The sequence below is a fragment of the Girardinichthys multiradiatus genome, chromosome 11 (assembly GCF_021462225.1).
Source record: "Girardinichthys multiradiatus isolate DD_20200921_A chromosome 11, DD_fGirMul_XY1, whole genome shotgun sequence".
In the NCBI taxonomy this organism is placed as follows: Eukaryota; Metazoa; Chordata; class Actinopteri; order Cyprinodontiformes; family Goodeidae; genus Girardinichthys; species Girardinichthys multiradiatus.
The window spans coordinates 29,230,956-29,250,605 of NC_061804.1; the positions used below are offsets into that span (position 1 = coordinate 29,230,956).

At 37.7% G+C, this 19,650-nt stretch overlaps 1 protein-coding gene across 1 annotated transcript in view; it reads left to right on the forward strand.

The window, feature by feature from the left end:
* gabrb4 (gamma-aminobutyric acid type A receptor subunit beta4) overlaps positions 1-19,650 on the forward strand; it is a 76,727-nt gene that overhangs the window by 32,195 nt on the left and 24,882 nt on the right. The window contains exons 2-3 of the mRNA XM_047379482.1: positions 8,675-8,742; positions 9,753-9,973. Of these exons, the coding sequence (XP_047235438.1) occupies positions 8,675-8,742; positions 9,753-9,973 (289 nt within the window). The remainder of the gene's footprint in view (positions 1-8,674; positions 8,743-9,752; positions 9,974-19,650) is intronic.

The window sequence follows — 19,650 nt, forward strand, 5'->3', positions numbered from 1 at the left end:
CAGATGATTTTGGCATACAGCTCATGAAAACCCAAAATTCCTATCTCACAAAATTAGCATATTATTAAAAGGGTCTCTAAACAAGCTATGAACCTAATCATCTGAATCAACGAGTTAACTCTAAAGATTCCTGAGGCCTTTAAAACTCCCAGCCTGGTTCATCACTCAAAACCCCAATCATGGGTAAGACTGCCGACCTGACTGCTGTCCAGAAGGCCACTATTGACACCCTCAAGCAAGAGGGTAAGACACAGAAAGAAATTTCTGAACAAATAGGCTGTTCCCAGAGTGCTGTATCAAGGCACCTCAGTGGGAAGTCTGTGGGAAAGAAAAAGTGTGGCAGAAAACGCTGCACAACGAGAAGAGGTGACCGGACCCTGAGGAAGATTGTGGAGAAGGGCCGATTCCAGACCTTGGGGGACCTGCGGAAGCAGTGGACTGAGTCTGGAGTAGAAACATCCAGAGCCACCGTGCACAGGCGTGTGCAAGAAATGGGCTACAGGTGCCGCATTCCCCAGACCTGGGCTACAGAGAAGCAGCACTGGACTGTTGCTCAGTGGTCCAAAGTACTTTTTTCGGATGAAAGCAAATTCTGCATGTCATTCGGAAATCAAAGTGCCAGAGTCTGGAGGAAGACTGGGGAGAAGGAAATGCCAAAATGCCAGAAGTCCAATGTCAAGTACCCACAGTCAGTGATGGTCTGGGGTGCCGTGTCAGCTGCTGGTGTTGGTCCACTGTGTTTTATCAAGGGCAGGGTCAATGCAGCTAGCTATCAGGAGATTTTGGAGCACTTCATGCTTACATCTGCTGAAAAGCTTTATGAAGATGAAGATTTCGTTTTTCAGCACGACCTGGCACCTGCTCACATTGCCAAAACCACTGGTAAATGGTTTACTGACCATGGTATCACTGTGCTCAATTGGCCTGCCAACTCTCCTGACCTGAACCCCATAGAGAATCTGTGGGATATTGTGAAGAGAACGTTGAGAGACTCAAGACCCAACACTCTGGATGAGCTAAAGGCCGCTATCGAAGCATCCTGGGCCTCCATAAGACCTCAGCAGTGCCACAGGGTGATTGCCTCCATGCCACGCCGCATTGAAGCAGTCATTTCTGCCAAAGGATTCCCGACCAAGTATTGAGTGCATAACTGTACATGATTATTTGAAGGTTGACGTTTTTTGTATTAAAAACACTTTTCTTTTATTGGTCGGATGAAATATGCTAATTTTGTGAGATAGGAATTTTGGGTTTTCATAAGCTGTATGCCAAAATCATCCGTATTAAGACAATAAAAGACCTGAAATATTTCAGTTAGTGTGCAATGAATCTAAAATATATGAATGTTAAATTTTCATCATGACATTATGGAAAATAATGAACTTTATCACAATATGCTAATTTTTTGAGAAGGACCTGTAAATATTTTGGATGTACCAGTCCCTGCTTCAGTTAAAATCCCCTCCACAACATGATGCTGCCAACCCTGTACTTCAAAGTTGGGATGATTTTTTAGCCACAGGACTTGTCTCCAAAGATCTTCATCCCTGTGTGGATTAGCAACATAGCTGCTTGAACGTTTCTGGAGTAATGGTCTCTTCTTCTCTGATTGGATTTCCGACCCATGTTATTACAGTACTCGTAATGACACTCTCTTAACTGTTTCAGCCATCATACCTTTAAGGTATTTTGCTTATCTTCTGGGGTTGATGTATACATTTTGCACCTAAACGCTCCTCTCTGGGACACAGAGTCTGTCTCCCTCGATTGGACATTCCCCAAGAAAAACAGATGAATCTGGCACCGTCTGTCATTTATAAAAACTGCTCCCAAAGACAATCCAGACATCTGGAGGTCAACAGTTGATATCTTGGGTGATTTGTTTAGATTTTTCCACAATGTCACATAACGATGAAATGGGCTTCACGTGTTAAATAGGCCTTAAAATAAATCTGGGTGTTCCTAGTTTGTTTAAAAGCATAGTAATTTCTTTCATCATTCTGGCAATTAGCAACAAATGTTAGTAATCCTAACTGACCTAAAATATGTAATGTTTGGCCAGATTTATTATCAGACAGTGAGGATAAAAAGGCCAAGTGTCTTTTTATACAGTGTATGTAAATATCTGGTTTTAACTATTCTCAGTCTGTAATAATTGCTACAGAAGACAGTTATTATATAGAATGCATTTTGATAAAGGATCTGATGTTCTTCACTGGCACCCTCTAATACACAAACATTAACATATTAGTGCTCCAGGTAAATTTAATTTACTAATCATCATATATCAGTAGCATTATTACCACTGGGATGAATTTCTACTAAAAACTGTGATCACTATTTGCAGCCAGTTAGGGCTCACAGCAGGCAGGAGTGTGAGAATGTTCAGACTGGTGGAACAAGTGACCAGCCTACTGCCACTCCTTGCAGGCATCAAAAACCTCACAGTGCACCCTTAATTTGATTAAAGGAAATTTCCCCTAATTGTTGTAACCGTGCCCAGTTAACCAAGAACCACATAGGGCAACCCTGGTAGACGATGAAAGATTCACTCATTGTGTTTTGTCATTGTGTCTCTGTTGTGTTGCAGTCTACCACATCTATTTCCAACGCTTAATCTGACATCTGCTAGAAGCTCCTCCCGCTGAGACGTTGGCCAGGATCCTTCATAAAAACCAGGGCATGTTGACACATTTGGTGTCTTCCTGGAAAAACACAGTGCTGAAAGCGTTGACACCCTATTTTAGTTATTTTTCACAAAAAATGCACTTTGCCTCGAGACATTATGTCCTCTTTAATTTGGCATCTTTCCCTTATATGGGTTCTAACTTCAGGAAAATGTGCAAACCAAATATACGGTTTTGGAAATATTCCTCCTCTTTAACTTGTAGGTAGAAGCTGAGGTTTACAGAAGCAGGGCTGAAATATGATAAAGCAAAGACGGTGAGATTTAGGGCTTTCTGTTTCTGTCTACAGAATGTATGCACTTTGACATCTTGGGGAAAACTGTTACTGGTTGCCTTCATAAGGTGCGATGGTACACAGCACTGCCTAAACCCTCCTACCCAACCCTTCCAGCCCACCTACGGCAAAGCTTTAGGGAATTTAGTGAAAAAGAAAAAGTTAGTGAGTAAAATGGGTTCATTAAGAGAGGGAAGGATTACATTTCTTATTCATGTGGTTTACAGGTTCATATTTTAGAGACCATGTGATTGAAACCAGTTGATAGCCATTTACAGAATATGAGTAAGAACACAAGTCTGATCAGAATACACAGAATAGGTACATTATCTTTGAGACAGCTATTCAGTTGATTATTTGATAATAAGAGAAAAAAAAATTGTTTTAGTAGGTATTATAGTACAATTAGAACTATTTGTTCCAAGACCTTAGGATCATAAATATCAGAGGTGTTCACTCACCACCAGCATGACACTGCTCAAGTGCAGCAAATCTCCTAAATCAAGGACAGTGCGGTGCCAAAGTATTCCCACTCCTTGAATCCACATTTTGTCAAGCCACAACTACGAACTATAATGTATTTTATTGGAACAGAGCCACACAAACTAGTGAAGTGGAGGGAAAATTCATACACACTAAAAACTGCTTGGTTAGAAATAACTCAATTCAAAACCCAATGCTGGCTCAAATTTGGACTGAACCAATCCTGGGTTGTTTTAACTCAGCAGGGTTGGGTTATTGGTTTGACCTAGCATACTGGGTAAGGATAACTATTGAAAGATATGGTTAAATTGACAAATGTTTAAAGTTAAGGTTACCAAAAACTGGGTTGAAATTCACATATTTGAGTAACCCTTAAACACAATATTAGGCATTTTCTTCTAAGTAGAAAGGACTTTCATAAGTGAGTTGAATTCTAGAATAAACCATCCATCTAACCACTGTTTATACTCGCTTGTCTTTGCAGTGTTGTGGGGGAGGGGGCACAGGGGGTGGGGTAGAGCTGGTGCCTATCTCCACCTGCCTTTGGGCAGAGACCACCTGCAAATTCCATGCAGAAAGGCTGGAATTAGAAAGAAGGACCCTTTTGCTGCGTAACAACAGTGCTACCAACTGCCCCACCAGAGTAGAGGGAAGGTCCAGTGATATCTGGTCAGGTCACAGGCTAGTTGAAAATGACAGTTTGTGAAAAATGTCTTCAACCCACCCACTTGGGTAAAATTCTGACCCAATATTTGGTCAAACTAACCCAAAGTACAATCTGATGGCTTCTGCCGAGCAGTTGAATTATTATTATTTTTTTTATTTCAAAACTGAAAAATCTGAAATCTGAAAACTGTCTGGATTTGTATTCACCCCCCTCAAATGTGACCTGCTTCCCTGTCCCTGCTAAGGAAAACATTCACACAGCATGATGCTGCCACCACTATGTTTCAGATCTGGGATGGTGTGAACAGTGTGATTTGCAGGGTTAGTTTTCCAACATGTAGGCTAAAACGTTCAATTTTGGTCAGCCATGTCTTTGCAGGTTTGTGGTTTTGCAATACTCTTTCTATTTTTGGATGGATTAACCAGTTCTCTGTGAGATGTTCAAAGCTTGATATCTTGTTTTCCAAACTAACCCTCCTTTAAACTTCACCAGAACATAATTCCTCCTGTGTTCCTTGGTCTTCTTGATGCTGTTTATTCACTTATGTTCTCTAACAGACCTTTATTTAATAATTTGATTACATCTGAAGGAAATTGGTTGGACGGCATTTTATCATGGGATGTCACAGTGACGGGGGCCTACATACAAACACATTCCACAATTTTTTTACAATTTGTATTTGTGTAAATTTTGAAGACAATATATAATTTTCCTGCCCTGCGATGGACTGGCTACCTGTCCAGGATGTACCTCGCTTCTCACCCATAGACTGCTGGAGATAGGCACCAGCTTCCCCATGACCCACTATGGAATAAGTGGTAGAAAATGACTGACTGTCTGACTGACATATCATTTTCCTTTTACTTTAAATCATCTGCTACTCTATGTTAGTTTAAAACATATGATCCAAGTAGATACATTGACATTTTTGGTTGTAACATGACATAATGTAGAAAAAGTTTTTAATGATCAGTTTTACTACATTCATACATAACTAGCCAAGCTGCCACAGTTCTCCAGTCAAGCACCCTAACTCATTTACAAGGTCCACCACAGAATAGCTGCAAATTTGGTTCGGTCAGTGAGCTCTTGGTTTTTAATTGCATGAGGGGTTTGGACTATGCACTCCCTTTCCAGCCTACTTTTTACTTCTTAAGAGGTAAGAGCATATACTGAGATGTGACTGTTTGGTTAAATGGATATTAGATATCGAACCCATGTTTAAAAAAAAGCATATTATTTAGTTTGTAAGTCCATTGCATTGTTAACTGAGCATGACTGATGAGGCTTTTCAATTCAATGCATAATTTAAATAAGCTAATTAGTCATCAAACCAAATAATACTAGAAACTTACCAACAGTCTCTAAACAGTAGTGCTCATTCAAGTCTTATTTTCCACAGGGAATTGTGCTTTGAGCACCATGCTGCTGCTAATATCCAGACATCCTAAATATGGCTGTGTGCTATCATAATAGCTGTAGACAATATAGTTAGTGAGGGTGAAAAGCAGCTTGGACTTTATTCATAGTCATGTCCCAGATTCAGAATGTAGTCCCACAAACTGAGGATTTTATGTTACGTTTACATTAGTGATTTTTTATACATTGGCTTAAAACTCTGCCCCTCTGCAACCCGTAAACAGCATTGCATCCTACCATGAACTAAATCTGTTGTGATTTTTGTGTCTTTCGTTTCCCCTTTAAAAGTTTGGGATCTTAGAAGTATTCATCACCCTGTAACTTTTCAACATTCTGTCTTGTTACAACCGCAAACATCAATGTATTTTATGTTGATTTTATGTGACAGACTATCACAAAGCAATCTATAACTGTGAAGAAGGGCACAATGTTTTCAAAGATTTCTACAAATAGAAACCTGAAAAGTGTGGAACGCATTTGCAATCAGCCCCCCTTATTCGGATAATACTAAATAAAATTTGCTTCAACCAACTCCCTTCACAATCAGTGAAAAATTTGAAAAAGATGCTCTGATTGGATGAAACCAAAATTGAACTTCAGAATATGCAAAACATCAGAAAACCAACTCCTTGATCATACCATGTCCATGGTGAAGCATAATGACAACATCATGCTGTGGGGGTGTTTTCCCTCAGCAGGAACAGTAAAGCTAGTCAGAGTTGATAGAAATAAAACTTTAAGGAACACTTGAACCTTTAAGGGAATACAGATCAGCAGAAGACATTGGTCAGTGTAAGGCGAAACAAAAAAATAGGAGCAATGTATCTGTTTCCTGAACACATATCCTCTACATATCTTGATTAGGTTTGTAGTTCATAGGAATTGCCATATACATATAAATGTGCAGTATATATGCGCAGGCCTCTAACACATTCCTGTGTTGTTTATGATTCCCATAAAAATGCCATTTTCTACTATAAATCCAAGATACAGTATAAGAAATTCCTGATTCAGCTCTGACACACTTGCTATGTGCTTGTGTACTTTCTGTTTTTAGTGTCAGCAATTTGTGTTTTGCGGCCTGATCAGGCAAAGCGAAGGTGACAGTGGGAGTGAGGAAGCAGGCAGTGGGGACAGGTGGACAGGTGTGCAGGCATATGCACAAAAAGTAAATAATAATTTGTATAGATAAGTCACTGAGAGTGACAAACACCTCTGTTCAAATCCAAAAATTCTGGTTCTGACCTATTTTTAAAGGTGTGTCAAGCATTAAGAAATATTCTGTATATACTGTATCCTCCTGGGCTTGTCTTTTATAAAATGTTATGATTGTGGTAGAGGTAGATAAACTATTCAGGGCAAAAATCCAGGCTCCCTCATGGTGACTTATCATGGCACTATTGAACACATATGATAATTATGAATCTGGCTTCCACACATCTTCTAAACCCTTAAACTTGCTTATATTCACATTTGTTTTTTCTGTTAATATTCATACAGAACACAGCCACACAGTGCCTCTGCTCACTGGCTGTTGGTTTCATGGACACTGTGAATGGATTATACTTGTAAACAGCAAGTTGTCTGCATACTGAAGTGGACGTAGTGTTGTACACTTTGGGAAGTAATCGTGCATAACAGCTTACATATCTACAACACATACTGTAATTGTGGAGGTGAGAACTGGTTGCTCTTTCTGTTCTCTAACATGGGTTCCTAACATAGAAATTAGTACGGTTGAGTGCATTCTCTTTGGGTAATTTGGTAAGCTTCTGAGGGTTAATGCATTTCTCATACTGTCTTTTCTTCCTGCTGCCACGGCCTTACTTTATACAAAATAGTTTTTGGGTTGTGGTTAGACAAAAATCCACTGCTTGTCTTTTTAAAAAGCTTTACTTGCTCACAAGCAATGTGACTTCTATTGCATATAGGCTCTGAAATGAGTAATGCCTCTCAAAAGTATTTACACCCATTAAACTTTGTCACATTTTATCACATTATAACAAAAATTCCTGTGTAAATTAATGGGATTTTAGGTAGTACACACACAAAGAATAGTGCATAATTGTGTGCTATTGTAAATAGAGCCGACCTGAAAAAACAGCATCAAAAAGACCAAGAAATACACCAGTCAGGCCAGGGAAAAAGTTGCTTAGACTTTTAAAGCAGGATTAGGTTAAAAACATAACTTAATCCGGGGCAGCAATAGCTTGTAGATACTCTGGAGGGGCTGCGGAGATCCAGAACTCAGGTCTGAAAATCTATTGACACGATGACTAATAGTTGTGCACTCCACAATTCTGGCCTCTGTTGAAAATTGACAAGAAGAAAGCCATTGCTCAAAGGAAGTCGTAAGAGAATCTAACACCATGGAAGGGACAGAGTACAGTTGTGGAAGAAGGTGCTCGGTGCTCTGGTGAGAAGACAGCAAATAGAAGTATTTTGACAAATTGTGAAGCGTTATATTTGACAGAAAACTCACACTGCACCTGTAAACCATGCCCACAATGGTGGTGGACATGGTGGTGGCAGCATCAGGTTTTTCTTCAATAGACAGACGGAGAAGCTGCTCAGAAATGAAAGGACAATGGTAGGACTTGAATGAAGCCAGACCTGGTCGGAAACCTGTTGAAGGCTGTACAAGACTTGAGACTGTGTTAGAGGTTCACCTTCCAGCACAAGAAATGCCCAATCCATGCAGCTAGAGCTATAATAAAATGATTTAAATCAAAGCATATTCATGTGTTAGAATGGCTCAATCAAAGTCCCAAACTAAATCCAATTGAAAATATTTGGCAGGTCTTCAAAACCTTGATGTTCAGAGACACTCTCCATCCAATCTGACTGAACTGGAACAGTTTTGTAAAGAATGAGTGAAAGTTTCAATCTTTAGATGATTAGAGTTGCTGAGTACATTTGCACAAAGATGTCCAGTTATTACTACTATAATGTTCAAAATGTTTTTACACACAAATTTTGAAAACCATGTACAAGTGCATATCTTTTTCATAACACCTTTGCTCAGCTAAAAAAAGCAGAATATGTTCAAAAAGCTTAATTATATATGCTTTAAAACAAATAAGATGTCAAGTTTAATGCTTTGCTTTACTTTCACTAAAAACAAGTGTTCCTGTGCTCCCTCAGGTCCTCCAGTCATTGTAGGAATGAGCATTAACATCGCCAGTATCGACTCCATCTCAGAAGTAAACATGGTGAGTTACATTCTCCTTGGTCTTAGGTCATACTTGTGTTTGTCCCCACCATCCACAGGTCACCGTTGACATTATCTGTGTCACTGGGAGGGCTTTAAAGGGATCCACAGCACTGCTGCCATATCGCTGTGAGCCTAACAAAAGCAGGTCCACCTTTATCCACACAGGCCCCGGGACGACTACATGAAGCTATCAGCAACTACTTCATTACTCACTGGTTCTGCAAATGAAACTGAGAACATATCCTTTTGAACAACAGTTGATTTGCTGGCAGTCAGAGAGGCAGGCTGCACAGAGAAACTACAATATGGCTGCTGTCTAAGAAGTAGGACGTCACTGTGTATCAGCTCTTCTCCCAGTGTGACAAAGTCAGTCACAGTGCAGCTTAGTCCTTCCTTCCTTCTTTCCTTCCTTCTTGCTATTGTAAAATTTAGCAAATCTCATACTTCAATTGAATCACTATTTTTCATTTTTGATCCTTGTTTTGCTTTGCTGCTCAAACTAGCAGTTTGTCTACAAGGGGTATGATCTACTAACTACTGTATAGTGCATTTCTTACAGTGTATTTACAGTATGAAACAGTATTCTATATATGTACTGATACACATGCCGCTCTTGATTTTCTGCGAATATCCTTATCTCATTTTGTCTAAGTCCAAAGTGCTGAACAGTTTAGCTTTTCACACAAATGTAAGCACAGAACAGTACTTCTTATCAATAGATCTTATTTAGATTAGATTTATTACTAATATTTCCTTTTTTTTATCAGAATCAGAATCAGCTTTATTGCCAAGCTTATACAGACAAACAAGAAATTTGACTCCGGGACACTTTGCTCTCAATAGACTTCACCTGTGTCTCTTTTTAGCCATTTTGTGGCTACAATCTGTTATTTCCTAAAGAATAATGTACAAAAAAAAGCGTACTCATTGTTAAAGTACTAGCACATCTTACACATGTAAACAAATAAATGTTTTTAATTTAGTATGGTTCTTTTTCTGTCTTCACAGGACTATACCATCACGATGTATTTCCAGCAGAGCTGGCGAGATAAGCGTTTGGCCTACGGCGAGCTGAACCTGAACCTGACTTTGGACAACCGTGTAGCAGACCAGCTGTGGCTCCCTGACACCTACTTCCTTAATGACAAGAAGTCCTTCCTCCACGGCGTGACAGTCAAAAACCGCATGATCCGACTGCACCCCGATGGCACTGTCTTATACGGACTGAGGTAAGAGCAGGAGAACCGTTTGGGTCTCTATAATTGGTGAGGTGGCTTCAGGACAGTAGCTATATCCCATGACACTCCTGAACAACAGAAGGTGTGATTAACCAAATAATTATATTATCTATAAAATATGTAATTAAACATTTTACAAATGAATTCTCAAATACTTTATTATGGTCGTAAGGTCACAACAGCATATTTGAACAAATTTTGTCCACTAATGTGAGTTTGCTGGTTTATTTTATGTAATTTTTATTTAAACCATTATCATTATCATTTTCTCCTAAGCTGTCAGTCACAAAATATGTCCTGGTAGAACTTCAGTGCTGTGAGAAAGCATTTGCCCCCTTATATATAATTTCTGTATAAGTCTTTTCCAAACCAACCTGGCTCAATTGGATGACATGAATTCCCTCCCTTCTTACAATATACACTGGCTGTGATTAACCACTTTTTGTTTCAGTATCACAAACCACATAAAGGCCTGGTTTGTGCCAGATTTGCAGAATCAAGAAATTACTTTATGGGACCCATCTGACAAAATGAAGTCTGGAAAATGTTACAAACCAGAAAAGCCATCAACTGATCAAATAAACCAATAAACTGACAAAATAAGTATGTGTCTGTACTGCAGAGCTGCTGTAAATGGTGATGTTTTCAGTCATATTTTTGTCATTAGAGTTCAGAAACATAAAAGTGAAATGCTGCGTCCTTTAGTTACTTTGTGGTCCTGGGAACAGCATGTAAAACATATTTCTGATGATCTGAGGACTCTTGATTAATATTTGACTAGTACCTCTGAGATAGATTCAGGATTAAGACCATTCCTTTTACAAGCAGAGAGATAGTGCAGTCATTTAAGAAATGATGTGAGTTCGCTGCTTTTGGTCAGGACTCTGGCAGCAACATTTTAGACATGTTCGGTCTAATAGGAATCCCTTAATTCTTGCAATGTTCTATGACGGTAGAACACTGAAGAATAACGCACATTGGTTACTGACATGGATTGTAGTTTTTAGCTTCATTGAGTCCAGGTGAGGGCTGAACCTTAACTATGCACTGTCTGGACCAAAACCAGTGTCTTCTGTCTTTTCTTCATTAGGCTCGAGGATATGCTAGCGTATTCACTCACTGCTATTTTGGACACCTTCACTCAGTGACTCTGTGGTAGCACAGCTATATAAGTGTAGATGTTATCAACATAGATAGGACATGTGAAGGTCATTGTAAGAAGAGGAAGGGCTAAAAAATTATCTATATCAACTGAACAGTGTCTTAAATTTATGTCTTTGAGAAACAGAAGGAACAAACGATCCCTGACCTCATACATGACATGAGGGATACATCATATTTTAGTTTTTATCTACTGTATGCAAACCTTCTAGCTAATAGCTATTTGATAATCACCTTGTTGGTGCTAAAGTGCCATTTCATGTCAGCCAAATCATGTTTTCTTTGGTATTTTGTATTTGACTCAACTAACAAATGGGAACAGAAACTTCGTGTTTTGTTTAAGCCCTGACCTGCTAAGTTTTAGTTTGGTTCCAATTTTCATTCTAAGGACTATAGCACATCCAGACTGTGTCCAGACTCAAATATTAACAGAAAGTTAATTAAAATAATGGTTTTAAGATTTGATTAGAGAAATTTGCACATAAACATAAATTCTTAGGTGAAATTCTTTTTTGAGGGCATAATTTCAACAGCAACCTCCAGGCAACCTTGCACTATGAAGCAGTCATCATATGATGCATTTATTGGAGAAGCTCACAAAGCTTTAATAATTCAGGAAGTTGAAGTGTCTGAGAGAAAAAAAAGTATGGATGCAGGAAAAATGTTTCATGCATGCTAAGATACACTTCACCTTCTTCTGACCCTTACGACAAAGACTTAAGAGGGTGTATTGTATCACCAGTATTTAGAAAGATACATTTAAATCAAATGTATGTTAGTTCATCGGGCAGGATGAAAAATGACAGATTTATATTTGGTACGAGCAAGACATCTTTAAAGTGTTATTTTTAAAGCTAAAGGTGCTCTAATGTGACTGAAGATATAAGCTCAATTGTTTCTGAAAGAGCAAGAGACACATTCAAGACTGATTAGCTGACCCTGAAAGCCTAAAAGAAGGTGTAAAATCTTCACCACCTCTCAGATCACTCTAACAAAGCAAACATTTAGGTCAACAGCAAATGTGAACAGTGGCACCCATCAAAATCCCCATGGGTGTTAAAAAGTTAGATCAGGTTTGCTGAAAATCAGAACTGATTGTTTTTTTTCTGTCAGTGTTTTTTAGTATGGTGGTATGTTTAAGGCAAAGACGTTGGGGACATGTTTTGTTCCATTTTTAAATATTAAGAGCTGTGACAAAGATCAGATCAAGTTTAAGTTCTGTAATGTCATTCCAGACAGATTTAACATGGATGAAACACAATCTAACAAGGAAATAAATTATCATTGCCATAATTCCTATTTAGTTACTCTGATCTGCTGATTTCATTCTAATAATAGAGAAAGTCTAACTTTATGATTACCACTATTGTTACTCCAGTAGAAAGGTTGTCTCACTGGTGTGGAAGTTTTGTCTTTTTAATGTGAGATAAACATGCCGGATTTCAGCAGGTTAATGTACTGTTAACACAAGATATTTACATACACTATAGAAAAAGACGTAACATTCTGTTCAACAAGAAAATTGACTAAATGTTTTCTGTTTTGTGTCTCTTTGGATTACTAAAATTATTTGTACTTGCTAATGGCCAGAATACTGAGCTTTCTGTAGCAATGTCCTTCAAACCGTATGCCTTTTATACCACATGACCTGGGTCAGATGTTTTGGGTATCCTTCCATAAGCATTTCACAATAGTTTGCTGGATTTTGGGCCATTCCACCTGGCAGAACTTTAGTGTAACTTTCCATGGAACTCAGATCAGGGCTTTGTGCTGGCCTCTCCAAAACACTGACTTTGGATCCTTAAGCCACAATGTAACTAATTTAGCTCTATGTTTAGGGGCATTGTTCATTTGGAAGACCAATATGTGCCCAAGGTTTCCTAATGATGCTGTCAATATTGTGAATATTGTACCAATATTACAATGTTTGTTTAATCATACCACAGGACATCTCCTCGAACATTAAGTCTTAAATTATGTCTACCTAAATGCATTTGCAAACTGTAATCTGGCTTTTTATGTTACTTCGGGGTAATGGCTTCGTCCTCTCTTAGCGGCCTTTTAGCCCATATCAGGACAGGACTCATATCACTGTGAATAAAGACAGTTTCTAACCAGCTTGAGATAGCATTATCCCAAGATCTCTTGCTTTAACCCTGGAGTTGATACACTCTTTTCACACCAAATCACTGACCTCTTCCTGGATGGTATGATGGCTAGACATTCCCATGCTTTTTATACCTTAAACGTAGCACCTTCAGGCTTCTAGAAATTAAACCCAAGCCAGACTTGTAAAGGTCCACAATTCTTTTGGCTGATTTCTTTTTATTTTTCCATGATGTCAAGCTAGGAAACAGTTTGTTTGAGATGTTGCCTTGAAATACTTCCACAACTGTGCATCTGTTTAACTTAAATGTTGTAAATTGACCAAACAGAAGCTTACATGACATCACCATCTGGGCTTTCTCTCTCTCGTTTTTCTGGCCTTTAGCAACTAAATCTTATGTTTTAAATCATATATGACCTAAAACTGTAAAAGTTTATTCTGATTTGATGTGTGACTCAGAAAGAAAAAAAAAAATGTGTCTTTCTTGAGAAGTGTACGAAAACATCTGCTTTTATTTGTGTAAAGTAAAAGAAATGTGTGTCTGGCAAAAAAGAAACTGGCACACCCAAAGTTTTTAGAACCTGTAAAAAAAATGCAATAGGCCAACTTTGCATTATTTGAATAAACAGTTCTGTAGCACCTAAATGCAGCCTCTGTGTTTTAGACATGTTCAACATAAAGAACTTTGCGCCACCGTTAATCAAAGCAGGTAGGGACTCAGGAGAATTCTGTGCCAGAATTGTGCTAAATTACAGTGCGCCATCTAATCTGAATAAACATTCTCAGCTGCTCCGTTCAGCAATCCCAAAGGCTCCAGTGGAACTGTAGAAGAATGTAAAAATCTGAAAAGGGTGATGTACATTCTTATTCAGCCCTCATTACTCTGAACCCTCCTAAATGAATTGCAGTGCAATGAAAAACTTTCAAAATTAAAATCTCAGCATAAATTCAGCTGTTTTCTCAAGACCTCAGAGGTTTGTTAGAGAACATAAATGAATAAACTGCATCATGAAGACCACGGAACACAAAGGTGATTCGCTAATTGAACATTTTGGTCTACATGCAATAGTGTGCCATGTTGATAATATACTTTTATTCGTTTTTTGATAGTTTTTTTCTGTGAGCCTTGGCTTTTTTGGTGCTGGAGCACGTTACAGAGACACTTTAAATGTTGTTTCCTTAAAAAGATACAAAACAACGATTGCTGTAATCGGTATAGATCCATACGAGGTAGGCAAATGCAAAATGTCAGCAGAGTTGGATTTGCTACCAGTAGTCACCTATACAGACATTAATTCACAAAATGTGTCTACACTATAGAAAAACTATGGTCTGTGAAGTATTTGGCCACTTTTAACCTTTTTTTCAAGCACGTATGGTGCAACAAGAAGAAATGTGTACATGTACCTTTGAACATCTACATTTTGTAGTTACTTACGTTTCATTCATTGTGGACATGCAAATTTTATTACATGTTTTTTGTGTGAGATTGCCATCGTTTAATGTTCGTTACGACAGACAAAGGCTTTTTATTGAACTACCTCATGTTATAGGCTCATAGCTTGATTGTGTTTTAAGGACTGACACATTGTTAAATGCAATGTAATTGTGAGTACTTCAGTCTTATAAGATAAAAACAGTTTATAAACATTAAGCATTGAAATGCACTGATCCCTAAGACTCTGGTAGTATTGAAGGTATTATTCAAATAAACAGAGCAGAATGTAACACATGTAAGTCTTTATTTTCTAATCCCAAACAGCTTGACAAGCTACATTAAATGTACAATAATAGTTGTAGTCTGATTTGTCACAAATTGGCATGTACAACAGCATATTTCATAACTTTGTGGTAATGCGCCTAATAAACAGTTGCATGGTAGGTCAAGCACAATGTAACATAAGTTGAATGCAATGACATGATTTTCGGTTCATGCACATTGTGAGGGTCCAGCAAGGCTCTGGCTGTGTTGTACTTGTCCTTTGTGTGACACCGGTCCTTTCCCCCTTCATATCTGTTGTAAGAAGGAAGAGTGCATAGTTGTACTATCAATAGAGAAACAGGAAGAATGCAGATATTAATGCACGATAACAATAAATGGATAAAATATATTAAATGATGCATTACATCATCATGACTCTGAGTGATCAGCATTTATTTTTTGGTATATTTTTAATTTTAATGCTACATAGTTTAGTTATTCAATATTAATCATTATTATCACAAAACACCACAATTTTCCTATATATTTTTCATCAAATTACCATTACTGCATAATCTGATTGCAGATACATAATGTCAGAGGAAAAGCCAGTACCTTTTCACGTTAGTTTCATGGTGTCTCCTTTTGTGGTCAGTTTCTGAGTTCTCAAGGTAAGGGCCCAATCTGGGTTGGATCTGTCATACAAGTCTGCAGCTTTGACTGCAAAGTACATATTTTACAGCAACCCGTTTAATACACAATTGACTGACAGACAGCATCACAGTTTGGTTCCTGTCTGAACCAAACTGTGACTTCTTGTTTGAAACATTTTGAAATATTTGAAAATATTCAAATAATCTTATATATTATCCTATTACCTAATAAAGTGATCAGAGTATTTGATGGCCGTATTTGATGGAGTTTCCTCTGGATATTTGCCAGTCACACTCTTTGATGATGGATGTTTAGTTGCAAAGTTTGCTCACCCTCATGTGTAATGGAAACTTCTCTCTACTGTTTTATCGTCTTTATTTTTACACCCTTGAACCCAACAGTGCACAACCGTCATGGTTATCTTACATGCGAGTGCACCCGTATGTAGGACGTGTGATGTCATTTGGGAACTATCTATACACAATCTGAAATGTAATATATAGTGGAGGTAGCGTTATGCACTGTGAATGCGTTTCCTCAGCAGAGGCAATGAAACTGGTCAGAGATGATGGTACAATTGATAGAGCTAAATCCAGGACAATCTGTTAAAAATGTATCAATTCTCAAGAATTCTTTAGATGTGTGGTAGGACTTGAATATTGATGCTCATGGATGTTCTGCAGTCAAATTGACTGAGCTTGAGCTATTTAGCAAAGGAGAACAGACAGATATTCTGTCTCTGAATAGTCACAGCTGGTAGAGACATACCCCCAAACACATGCAGCTTTAATAGCAGTGATAAGTAGAAAACACATGCACACCACACTTTTCAGATGTTTTTCTGAAACTTCATTCTTTTTCTTCTAATTTAAAACTGTGCACTACTTTGTGCTGGCCTATCACATAAAACGCAGAGGTCTGAGCAGCAAGATGACAAAATGTATTTTAACAGTGATACTCCTTTAACTGTTGTGTTATTGCGTAGGCATTCTGCCACAATCATTAAAAATATGTGATTATCTAAAATGACCACTTTCCTTTAATTGCATATTATAAAATATAAATCATTGCCTTCATAAATAATCCCGCTATATTTATAGCAGAAACCCAGAGCGAGATATAATTATGTTGACAGGCTTCTGTTGAAGGAAAAATCCATCCTTCCTTTATATCTGTTAGCTTCATATATATATCTAGTTGCAACGGATCAACTTTCCATTCTTTACTTTTTTATCTGATTAGTGTTGGGACCCCAGCCATGGGTTACAACAATAAAGGCCAGTAAGAACTTTTCTTGAACTTCCAAAATAAATCGCATTAACTTACTTCCAGCTCAGGCAGGAACAGGAACAGGAGTAAAAGCAGACTTCATGTGATGTCACTGTTAGAATAAAAACACTGCGTTCCAACAAACAGATCTCGTTCCACGTGGATGTATGTCTCGTTGCTGGCAAGCAGACATGACTCAACTTGGATCCAAAAGTAACTACGATCACATGCAACAAAGTTAAGTAATGATTTGCTGTTCGAGTATCCGGCATTCATTCATATAAAGGGTGTATTGAGACAAGCGTCACTTGACTTTTCTTCTTAAAATATTATTTTATTAAAATAATGTTTTATCTGATCTTGCATTGTGAATGGTTGTCTAAGTTAGTTCCAAGACTAACTTAACTTCAACTTCAGATTCTTCAAGATCATCCTCGGTCCTCAAACATAAACATTGCATGGTAATGTTGCATCACTCTTTCAGTCATGGTTTTCAACCATCGTTGATCAGGTTGTTTTTATTGTAAATAGCCCATTAGTCTTCCTTATTCTTTCATTTTGCTTGGTAGTTTAGTTGGATTGTTTTAGCATAGTAAAGAGTTTGTTGATTGAAATGTGTTTGACTTTGACTTATTTTTGTAAATAAATTCTTGTATTTTAAGAAATTGCGTGAATTCATTCTGTGTGTATGCCGAGGTTTGCTGTTCAATAATGCCAGAGCTTGGCTCATCCCTTTCAATTTGTCCTAACACCACCGCCTTATTGGGCAGGTGTTCACTGGACAACCCTTAACCGACCAAAATATTATGTAATAAAAATATTAAAGTATTAATATTAAATATTAAATAATATATTCATAATCACATCATTAATCATTAGTTGCAGTGACTACCAAGTATTTGTAGATATAAAAAAGACAAAATGTAGTGCAATCAATTGCTTTGGTTCAGCAGAAAGATGGATTGTGAATTCAAATCGACCACCACGACACCCACAGTTCTGAAAGCTGTCCGCATTACGGCTGCATCTGTACCTGCACTGGCTTTCTGCATGCACAGCCCTGAAATCTACAGCTGCCTGAGCTCAGTCAATTCCTATTTCTACTGATTAAACATTAAAGGGTTTTCTCCTTTTCAGAATATGATTTAAAGAAAATTAGCACTCAGGGGAAAAATGGTTTCAAGAAGCATAAATAGAACTTATTTCAAGTGATCGTTTCTCTGAGATGTAATGGCGGCAGATGACATCAAGCCCTTGGATCTGTCCTCCAGACCAGGTTTTGCACCGTTCTGTAATTAGCATCAGTTCATAATCTATATCCAGTGGTGTATCCAGGACCTTTTAAAGGCCTCCTACAAGCATATAATTAAAGCGCTTTGTTGAAATGTTTGACTTTGCTTGGGGGTTGTATGGAGATTCTTTTTTTAATTTTCCAGAACAAAAGACACGTCTAACAATAAATGTTTATAGATTTACTCTGCTTCATTTACATTTCATGGCACTCAACTTTGACTATTATGCACTGTGTGTGAACCATTTTTATGCTGGCTGTTTGAACAAGTCCCCTCTGTGCTTATGTGCCTGTGCACGGCAGAATGCAAACTGAGGACAATCAAACCTACAGTAAGACTCTTTGTGTCTTCCTTTATTCAGTCACTGTGAAATCTGCTCGATCTTTTGTTTATCTTTATTTTTAGCCTGGATTTATCTTAAGATAGACTCTTTCTTGTGATTTTAACATGAATCGCCTTGATCAACCAGTTCTATTTTTGCACCCATTCCAAGTACGAGCTGACTTACCCTCTTCTTCACAACACTGCTCTGCTTTTTTTTTCTTTTTTTTTTTTTTTACTAACCTGGTGCTGAATAGTAATGTTACTGTTTTCTTTTCGTCAGATTTGTTTTCAGATTTCTCTAAATGGCACGAAAATAACACAAATTTACATTAAATGTGTAAGAGCTAAAGCCAATAACTTTCTATATGTATTTTAATTAAAGGTAATGTAGGTAACTAACTGTAATTAATTCAGCATTAATGAATTATGTAAATTAAATATTTACTTATATGTACTTAAATGTGGCTATCACTGTATATCGAAAATATGCATAAATTTACTAATAAAAATACCTCATCATTCTTGGGAAAATAAAATATTTAATTGAAAACAATTAACAAAATGTGTGAAAATATCAAACAATAAACTATCATTAAATAAAGTATAGATAAATAATAATAATAAGTTTCCATAAATAATAAAAAATAAACAAATTTGCTCGCATTTTACTCCATCAAGGTACTGAAATATCCTATACATCAAGTGGAGCTTTTGCCACATGGGTCAGAACTGTGAAGGGTAAAGTACTCATGGGTAACAAAATGTTTATATTTTAAAGATTTTTTAAATATATTTTAAAATTAAAAACCCAAAATAGGTTGCACTGTGGCACAGCTGATAGTAATGTTGCCTTGCAGCACCAAGGTCCTGAGTTTGAGTCTGCATGGAGTTTGCATGTTCTCCCCCGTGAATGCGTGGGTTCTCTCCAGGTACTCCAACTTCCTTCCACAGTCCAAAAACATGACTTAGGTTAATTGGTTACTCTAAAGTGCCTTTAGTAGTGTGTGTCCTGGTTGTCTATGTGATGCCCTGTGATGGAGTGGCCACCTGTTCAGGGAGGGTGTCCTCCACCTCTAACCTAATGACTGCTGGAGATAAGCACCAGACCCCATGCAACCCTTCAAAGATACGAAGGTATAAACGTTGGATGAAAAACAAA